The 10589-nt window shown below is 39.3% G+C and overlaps 1 protein-coding gene across 1 annotated transcript in view; it reads left to right on the top strand.

Moving 5' to 3' along the window:
- Positions 1–369: 369 nt before the first annotated feature.
- The window catches only part of Elavl4 (ELAV like RNA binding protein 4), a 134300-nt gene continuing 124080 nt past the window's right edge, over positions 370–10589 (top strand). Inside the window, exon 1 of the mRNA XM_051188461.1 lies at positions 370–530. Coding sequence (XP_051044418.1) covers positions 513–530 — 18 coding nt within the window. The 5' untranslated portion in view covers positions 370–512. The remainder of the gene's footprint in view (positions 531–10589) is intronic.

Here is a 10589-nt window from a genome sequence, read left to right as displayed (position 1 = left end):
CTATTCCTCACTTCACTTGGACAGACATTATCTTAACACAGCAAACAGACTAACATAGCTTAAAGCATCCACTTAATATATCTTCAGTCGTTGTCACTGAGAAGATTTTGTTTTGTTTTTCCTAAGCATCGCAATTAAGTCACATATACACAGTGCCTGTCACAGTGTCTTGCCAAAGTTTGTCTAAATGGTGTTGATATACTTAAGCCGTGAAGAAGCTACCACACTTAAAATTCAAGCACAGCATAAGCCGCTGTATTGAAAACTTGTTCATTTATCTTTCTAAGCATACACACTCCAAGCCCAACCCCTTAACCTTGAAGGGAACCAGTCTCTGGGTGGGTGTCCTCCGCCTCCTCGTCCAGCGCCCCCTAGAGGCGGCGACAGGGATTGCGTAGCGGGCGGACGAGTGAGCGGCGCGGGACCCAGCACGAAGTGACTCGGCCTTGGTCTTTGGCCCGCCGCGCCCGCCTGGCCTCCACCGCCGCCCTCCGGACCCCGCCCCCACGAAGATGCGGCTCCAGAACCAGGTAGCAGAGCCCCAGCGCCCGCAGCGCGTCCCCAACGCCCCGCCCACCCGCCGTCACCACCGCCGGCGCCCGCTGGCCACGTGGTCGCCGCCGGCCTGGGGACCGCGCATCCCTGACCCCACCACCCGGCCTGGAGTCTCTTCCACCAACTCCGTTCCAAGGGCTTCGGGCCACGCCCCACTGTCCCCCTCGACTTCCGCCAGAGAGGACCAGTGTGTCCCCTCACCTGGTCCCTAGACAGGCGACCCGGCAGCGACTAGCGCCGCTCCCCGACACCGGGTGGCTTTGCTAAGCTGGTGGCGCCAAAAAGTCCGGCCCCAAGGTGCAGGCAGCTTGAGTGCGGGTTCTCAGGGGGACCGCAGCCTTTGTGACTCGTTAATTGTCACAGGGGAAGGCATGCACCCTCTGAGTGCCCTTCCAGATTACTGCCACTACAGCCCTACAGCCCGGGGCTTGTGTTTCTAGATAAGACGGTGTGGGCACTAAGCAGTGCTCCGGTTAAGGGGGAAGGAAAGAGGCTCAGTTGTGGGGCAGGGTATCAGTGTGTTGTTAATTGCCTCTCTTTGGGCTGGAGGTTGTCAGACATTTAAGATTTAGTAAATGTACGCTCTGAAGTCAAGAACCTACTAAAGCCACACAGCTTCCCCCCTCCCCCAACATATGTTAAAGGACTTGGGAAGGCCACAGGCGAGGGGGTGGTAGAAAGCTTCTAGAAAGCAGCTCCAGGTTTGGGGGTAAATGAGTCATATTGATTCCCAAGCTGTTAGCTGATACTGCTCATGGGCAATGATTTTCATAAAATCTTCCCTCTGAGGGCTTAAATGCCCGCCTCCACAATGGTTTGTCGTGAGCATGATGGATTCCTGAAAGCCCCTCCTATTCCTTCCCCTAGCTGCCTTGAATTTGGAAAGCAATGCCCTCACATTACCCTCCTGCATTCATGAGCCTGCTTTTTCATATTTTATAATACTTGCAAATTGACACTGAACAAGCTTTAACCTCAGTCATTTCAGAATAAGTTTGATGTTTTAGGTGAGATCTGAATGGAGCTCCCTCCATTCATGAGGAAGTAGTCTGTGTGAAGTGTTTTGTAAATGTGAGTGGGATGAATTTAAAACACTGAATAAAATTAATGTAATGAGGAATCAAAAGGTTCAATCCAGATGTTTCCCTTTTTGCCTCCTTAACAAAATGACAGCACAGCTCACAGCACCTTACCTGGTAGTTCTCTGGCAGGTTGGCCAGTGGCACTGTTTATGAACTCCTCAGTTTTCAAAGCACTTAACAAAATCCCTTGGGACTGATAAGGTTGTGACCCACCTACTTCTATAGAGGATTTCCCCCATCTCCTAACTACTCAAGAAATATACCAGGGATTTACATGCAGGCTTTCATTTAGGGAACTCTTAAGTAATCCTCTTTAGTTACCTTTTGTATTAGCCTGGATTGCTTGCTTGTTAAGATAAGGTACTCTGGTGTGGGGATTTTAGTCAAGGTGGGGTTATGAGTTATATCAGTCGGCCTGTAATTCCTCTTCTTAGTGTGTGTTTAGGGTTAACAGAGAACCCCTTAGGAGTTTTTATGTGTTTGTTTGAAGTACTGGGGTTTGAAGCTATTGCCTCATTCATTCAATGCTAGACAAGAACTCCACTAACCACTCAGCTACTACATTTAACCCCAGCTCTCTTTATAGTCTGATTGTCTGGTTTTGAGACAGGTATCTTCACCCAGTATGGCCCGCAATCTGGTGTGTGTTTGTAATCTCCAGATTACAAGTACCAGGCTGTTTCCTAGCATATTTGTAGAAGAGAAGCTATACATTTGAATAAGGGATTCTGACTCATATTCCTGGTGCAAATCTGATATCATCCATCAATCAGTAGTTATAGGACTTTGCATAAGTAATACCTAGGTCCTTATTGGTCCATTCAAAAACTGGGGCATAAGGTTGAGTATAATACAAATCTTACAAAGTTGGCCTGGGAATGAATTGGAATACTGGACATTAAATCTTAAGTAGAAGCAATAAATAAAAAACACTAAGAAGTTACTGCCAATTAAGTTGAAAATGTCTGCTCTGTTGTTAAAAAATGGATAAATTGTGATAGAAACTATCTAAAGGGGAACATATTGAATAGCAGTGTGTTTTAGAAAAAGTCTATCTTATAGGATTAAAATATGAATATTGGTTTGTTAAAAAGCAAGTCTCCATGTCTGGAAATTTTACTCACTGTAGAATTATTTATTCACTCATATTATTTCATAAGTGAGGTAGCCACTATCATTGATACTTGTGATTTAGAATTATGAATTAAAGTTTTAAGACAGTGTTCATAATTTTATGAATGGACTAAGATCTCTAGGTGCCATAACAAACACCAAAAATGGGTGGTTTAAAAAAGCAGTTCATCCCCACATAGTTCTGATTGCCATAAGTTTAAGATTGTGGTGTTAGCAGAGTTTTCCTAGGACTATGGATGGCCATCTCTTTGTCTTTCAGTAAGTCTCTCTTCTACCTGTATCTAATGTCCAGATTTTAAAAGAAATACATCTTAGTTGATTGGGACCCATGTATATGCCTCATTTCATCTTTTGATTTCTTTAAAGGCTATTATTTCAAAACCCAGTCACATTCTGAGCGATTGGAAGTTATGTTCATTTGGCATGTGAATTACATGATACAAGTATTTATTAAAAAGCTAATTTGGCTCTTTGGAAATAGTTCAGCAAGTAATATATGAAATAGGTCACATATTGATTCTAGTTTTGGAGCAGTTAAATTTTAATTTAAATGTTGTAGTTTGTTGCTGCACAGAGAAACCCTAAAACATTTATCATGTACCAAAATGTGCCTATAGCAAACACGCAAGCAAACACATTCAAGCGTGCGCATGCACACACACACACTTTTATGTATGACACTAATTACAACTGAAGCAGAGGTAGGGTCATTGTCCAAATTAAGTTCAATCTGTGACAAAGTCCATTAACAATCATGTCCTTCATTGATAAAGATGGCCATGCAGTGACTTCATAATCTTTCTAGCCATGTAATAACAAGCAGAGGTTTGATTTTCTAGAAAGAAACCATTTGCCATTTAATAGTTTCATATCAAGTTGTCATGTGAGCTACTAATTTGACTTTCCATTTATCTGTACAACAAAATGTCAGCCCTTTGGTGCTTTTTTTTCCCTACAGTCCAAGCCATGAGTTTATGAACCGTTTTGGAACACAAGCAACCTTTGTTCATTCCAAGCAGCCTCACAGTGGCTTATGCAGAGGCTCCCTAAACTACCTACAGTTTAAAACCCATCTTTACTCAACATATTTTTCCATCAGAATATAATACTTTGTCGAAGAAAATCATGTAAAATAACTCTGTACTTGTGTGTGGCTTTTGCAAAAAAAAAAAAAAAGCCCCAAAATGCATTTATATGTGTTATAACCAGTTTGGACTCACTGACACAGCGGCTAGTGTTGACGTTTACATTGTAGCTGCCACATAGTACCCAGTTGCTTGAGGAATTTTTGCATTTTATTTATATAATTCTAGGGTTTACAGTCATCTACTATATGATAATTGCAAACCCTTATTCTTTTTTAAGTTTATTATTTTATGTGCATTGGAGTTTTACCTGCATGTATGTCTGTGAAACACCTGAATACTCTGGTACCTTTGAAGGCCAGAAGAGGGTGTCAGCTCCTCTGAAACCAGAGTTACAAAGAGTTATGGGCTGCCAGGTGAGTACAGGGACTCAATCCCTAGTCCTCTGGAAAAGCAGAAAATGCTCTTTATTTCTGAGCCATCTCCCCAGTCCCAATTGCAAAGTCTTATGGTCTACAGTACTGATTTATGCTTAATTTCATATTTCCTTTAATAGAAAGGTGGTGCTTTTACATGTAATTATAATGAAGATTAGTTATCACATGAAGTTTCACCTATAAGTAAAAATTTATGAAGTTCAGATGAGCTTTAAATATAACATCAAAATAGCATGCCTTTTGGTATCTTTAATTTCACATTGACACAAACGTGCTAAAGTTTTTGAGCCTTCTGAAACCATTTTCATACATCTGACTAGATGATGAATTAATTGAACCAATGAGTATTTATTGAGTTCCTAGTGTGGGCCAGGCCTGGCTGTAGGGACTTACCCCAAGTTCAACTATCCATCTAAGCAAGAGAGCAAAGGGAGAGAGACATTATAAATAACTATAATAATGAAGTACGGTACATAACATGTTAGAGCATCACAAACTATGGAGGAAAAAGGAACACTAAAACAGGGAAGTCAAGGACTCAAATGGGAGCCTGAAATCCTGAACAGAGTGGACCTCATTGAGATAATGACATTTAAACAGAATTTGGTGAGAATGATAAAGTTAGCTATGCGACTGGATCTCTGAAAAATGAGCCAAAGCCTACCTTTTCAGGCAGCAATGGTTCCAGGAATAGCAAGAAAGTCAGTATAGCTGAAAAATAGTGAGCAAAAGGCTGACTTTAGCAAAAGGTTAAAAAGTGATTGTGAATTTGATTATAAGGATTGTGTGCTAAATAAAATTTTACCAAGAATATGGTCTACCAATGACTAAATCGATACTTAGCTTATTTACATGATAAGAATGCAATGTTTCTCTGCCAATAATTGTTAATTTTTTTAAAATTAACTTTTTTAAAAAAGTAAATTGGTGTTTATAGTACAACCTGATTCTGGACCACAAAAGAAAAACTTCTCATTCCTGCCTGGCCTCTGTTACTTCTTCCACATTGGTGAACTACTTTTTCACTTAGACTCAAACTCAGAAAATTCCCTTTTCTGTTTGACTATTGTCCTTATATTTTAAGTTTTGACTAAAAATGAAAAACAATTACCCTTAAAGACTAAAATCTGTCAACCTTAAAAAGTCTTGGCTTATTACTCATTGTCTATTATAGCTCTCAAAATGGTTGTATGTGCACACTTTGCTTAAAAATTTACAGTGTATTTTCACATAAATAATTTCATTTGACCCTCAAAACAAGTCTATATGAGAGAAAGGTGTCCAACCATTAAGTTTGAGGCATAGTATATTCCATTTGCCTACAAGATCTTGCTCAGTTTTTCTTTATCATAGACCTTCATGGATGGCCATTGAGTTCCTTGTGTTCTCCTCTTTTTGGATTCAGCCTATCCACTATTGGGATATCTGAAATATGTTTGTGGAAAGATGTGGGGAGAACTCCCTGCCTCGATGGCTTCTGCTTTGGTAAATAGGCCATACAGAGGCCACACACTGCATCTAATCTATAGCTATAGCTTTTCTCTTTGTATTTGCTCAAGGTCTAGGGCTGGAAATCTGCCCTGTTGTCAGCCCCAATGTCTTTCATCATCCCTTCTTGGTTTCATCTTCACTAAATATTGTCCAAAGTTGCTTTTGGAATGTGCCTCCTGTTTATTGTTGAAATCCTAACACATAACTTCTTAAAAATAACAACTTGGAGAAGTTGGGTAATTTGTCCAAGAATAGGCATATAGTTAATGTCAGGGTAGGCACTTGAATCCTGTTTTGGTGACTCATAGGTATATTCAATTTTGATTAGTCCACAAAGAAACCTGTCCCAACTGGTACCCACCCTTGCTTCCCTGCCCTCAAAAGTACATTACTTTATATCCTATATTAAAGTGTGCTTCATGAAATAATGTTTATTTGTAGTTTTTAAGTATAGAAGCTTTCTTTGTAAAGAGTAGGGCTCTTTACAGATGTCATTTACCACCCTACCCCAAATGAAGCATGACATCTCTCCAAAAGAGAAATAGGGAAGCACAATTAGGATCCATTTAGACTACTGCTTTGAGTTATTCACTGAACGAATAGTAGATATATTGAATAGTTAGTAATCTGTGAGTTCCTTTTTAAATCTCGTTGCTGGTCTCCTACAAAATCCTCTTTACTCTGTACTACTTTCAAGTCCTTTTCCTTTAGTTTGATCACCAGTAGTAAATACTATCTCTAAAACAAGCATCCGACCTCCTTATTTGCCTGGACCCCACTACCCACAGTATGATGCCGAAGCTTATTTATTTGCCTTCTTTCATTTACCTTCATCCTTACACTAACCCTACTGCATGTCATTTTCTTCCATTCAAATCCTATATTTGTTCCAGTGTTCAATTATTTGCAGTTTTCAAAACATGCTTTTTATCTGCTTTTGTCTTTTTAAAATTTCCACTCTTTATACCTATAATAGCTTCATCCTTGGTCCTAGCACCATCATCTGAAAAACAAACATGAAAACCTACTTATCTACAATGGTTCTGCTGAAAAATGTCACATGAAGCCTTTTTGACCCCATAGGCAGAGTTGACAGAGATGGAGAAAGGCATTGAGCTCCTTGAGGACAGAAACTGGGTCTTATTAGTCATTGAATCCCCTAGAATCCCAGGCCCCGAGTCCTGTACTAGATCCTGGGCTCTGTAGTTAGTGAATAATTAATAAATTATTTATTGATCAAAGATATCAGTAAGAGTCGAACAGAGCCTACACTAGAAGTGCTAAAGTTACTGATTTTGATTAAAACCAAGGAAGGCTAGCTGGAGAAGAGAGTTTTAAAACGTAATAATTCTGAGTATCCATCAGCTACTGAATCGTCTACATAGGGAGTCTGTGCCATGGAGACATACATGTGTTTGTTGCTGAAGACCAGAACAGGACTCTGTACAGTTCTGACCTCCTGCCTACCCTGTAGTTTATTTGTGCTTGCTTGCTCTGCTGCTATTGTAGAAGGGATTTTTATGTTCTTTCAGGACCCACAGCATGCGTGTTTAGACAAAGATCACCCAGAAAGCTGTTTTTGAGAGTCTTAATTGGATCATTGTAGTTAACATTCTGGAAATCCCTGGTTCGTGACTATACCAACAAAACTCATACTCCAAGTTTGTATCTGCAAGTTTCTCTATTCGGATGATCACCTTTGAGAAGAGCATGAGTAGCAACCACAATAATGCTTGCTTTAGTTAGTGTTTCTATTGCTGTGATAGAATCCTGTAAATGGAGTTCTTAATTGATCTAGATAATAAAAAGCTGGACTCAGATATAGAGGGAAATGCTGAAAGAGAGCTCAAATAGAAGGAGCAAGCCACAGCACACCTTACCTCCTTAGCATCTCAGCAGACAAGAGAGTGATTTTCTGTTTCTCCCTGCATATATCCTATTTCTGCCCAGCTACCATACTATTTGTGAGGTCTGTACAGACCTCCAGACCTCTATGGTTATCTACTGGTAATCTCCAATATATGACCCCAAAGACAGGCTTTATTTGTATAAGCAAGATATCACCACAGAATACCATAACCAAAACCAACTTGGAGAGGAAAGGGTTTATTTGATGTATATAATCTGGGTCTCAGTCCATTGGTGGAAGACCAGATTGGAGCTCAAGGCAGAAACCTGGAGGCTGGAGCTGAGCTTAGAACCAAAGAGGAGTGCTGCTTCCTGTCTTGCTCCACTTAACTCATTGAGTTTACATTCTTATTACCCCAGGACCATGTGCCAGGAGTGTTCGGTAGGGTTACTGTTTGTTTAAGGGTATATGGCAGAAGAACAGAGGTTAAGAAACCTGTGAATTTGTGGGGCAAACTCATACATTGAAATAGTTCTCTCACTTTCAGAAATGTTGCTTATTTTCAGAGGTATAAATTATGAAAAAGTATAGTGTTTATATAATTAATTAAAAGAGTTGAGTAGGACCAACAAACACATTTTTACCAAATTGAAGTAAGCTTAATTTTCTTAGCTAACGTCCCCTAATCACAAAGGTCTGTTAAATAGAGGTCACTGTGTACCACAGTCTGCTTCCATAGCTGATTCTGCTCAGTAGACAGCATGCTCTAATTCATAAGCCAGAGTATGAGCTTAACAAAATTGACAACCATATTAAGGTAAGCAGCATTGTAGGCACAGAAAACCAGACGGTACTGGACTGACATTCATCAGAGATAAGGGCAAAACAGGACTTAAGAGAAGAGCCAAAACACTGAGACTTAAGAAATGCTTGTAAGTAGCAACTTTATTACTTTTAATTTGCTTATCACCTTTTTATCCTTTCTCTTGCAAGGGTGTTACAAAAGAAGCATAAAAGCGAACGTTAAAAAAAAGTAAAAATGGACCTCTGAATTAATAATGATTCTGAGTCAATTCCTTTATTACTGTGTTCTTGTTCCTGAGTTCAATATCCTAGCTAATCTCATCACCATTCATCCAGCCCTAGGCAGAAGAATCTTGAAGAATTATCCTAGATCCAATATTCTGCCTTCCTGTCTGCAGTTCTTTTTTCTGGGTCCATATAGTGAAACCTATTCCTGTAGTTATTGGCCTTGCCCTTATGGAACTTATATTTTCTTATGTAGCATATTTCTCTGATTCTCAGAAAAATAAAACAAATTGAGTAAAACTTAGGAATAACTAACTGCCTTATGTGTATGGATATAGTGAAGTTTATGAAAAGTATTGGTCCAGCTGCCATATTAGTTATTTGTATTTGGAAGCTTAACTGAATTTTATCTTAAATTTGGATCTCTGCTTGTTATTTAAAATGTCTTTTCAAATAAATTTTATTTAAATTAAAAACAATTTATTTTACATACCAATCCCAGTTCCCTCTCCCTCCCATCCTCCCATGTCCCCCATCCCACCCCCATCCACTCCCTAGGGAGGGTGAGGCCTCCCATGAGGGATCATCAAAGTCTTAAAATGTCTTTTTAATGTATTTTTTAAATAAACAAAAAAGACTTTAGAAAATATTTAATGCCATTAATTGTAGAGAAATACAACTTCATACCCACTAGCACAGCTGTAATGATTTTTTAAAATAAATAAATAAAAATAAAATAAAATAAATAAATAAAAGCAAGTATTAGTGAAGATGTAGAAACAAACCCTCATGTGAGAATTGGAGTATATAGTCGTGCAGTCATTGTAGTACGTTTTCCAGTTCCTCACAGCATAAAACAGTATTATCCTATGACATTCATAATACTACTCATAGGTATATAGCCAGAAGAATTCACAACAGTTATTTGAGTGCAGGTACAACATGTTCACCACAGCTCTGCTTCCAAAAACTCAAATTGGAAACAGCCCAAATGACTATCAATGGATAAATAGATAAACAAATTGTGGTATTATTCACTGACAGAAAATGAATGGAGTTCTGATGTGTCCTATAGAATGGATGGATCTCCAAGACATGTGAAGTGACAGAAGGTAGATATAAAGGGTCATAGATTATTATATGTGTCCATTTATGAGGCAACTGGTACCTGGATCAATTAAATCTACACAGCCAGAAGGCAGACTAATGTTTGTCATGGAGAGAATTGGGAGAAACTGCTTAGTGAATAAATGGTTTTACTTTGGAGTGAAGCAAGTATTTTGGAACTAGATAAATATAGTGACTATGCAATGATGTGAACATACTAACTGACATTGAATTATTCACTTTAAAAGGGTTAATTTTATGCAATATAAGTGTTACCTCAATTTTTAAAAGATTACACTGTGTCAGTTAAAAATGGAATAAGTTTTCAAATCTCCTTTTATAGATCCTAGAATTTTGGAGTTCTGAGGAGCGTTTGGTTTGCCCTTTTCATGTGTCACCAAAGAATGCCATTTAAGTCACCTGACCCCCTTATATGTCAAAAACTTGACTTATAGTAGAAACTGTACTGCTTTATCAATATACATAATTAAGAGGAACAGGTGTGACCACATTTCCCCTCATCAGCTCAGGGTATGCCGGCATATCCTGCTCATCTTGAGAGGGGTTGCTCTTTACAACTAAGCCAGGATTTGCTCATGAGTGGATACAGAACCATGGTCCAGAGCAATGACTAAGGACTTCGTAAAGCAGGAGCTGCTGCTGTTACGATGTGGAGGTGGGCCTGGCCAGTCTTCCACTGAGAATCACAAGATGGGGTCCTAATTACTGTACTGCCACCTTCTGATTCACTTGCCAGAGTAGTCCCCCTAATGTTAGCAGCTGCATCTCAGACCACAGAAATCGGTGACAAAGGGAACTC

Source organism: Phodopus roborovskii, unplaced genomic scaffold (assembly GCF_943737965.1).
Source record: "Phodopus roborovskii unplaced genomic scaffold, PHOROB, whole genome shotgun sequence".
NCBI classification, from domain to species: Eukaryota; Metazoa; Chordata; class Mammalia; order Rodentia; family Cricetidae; genus Phodopus; species Phodopus roborovskii.
This window is presented reverse-complemented; position numbering and strand designations above follow the sequence as displayed.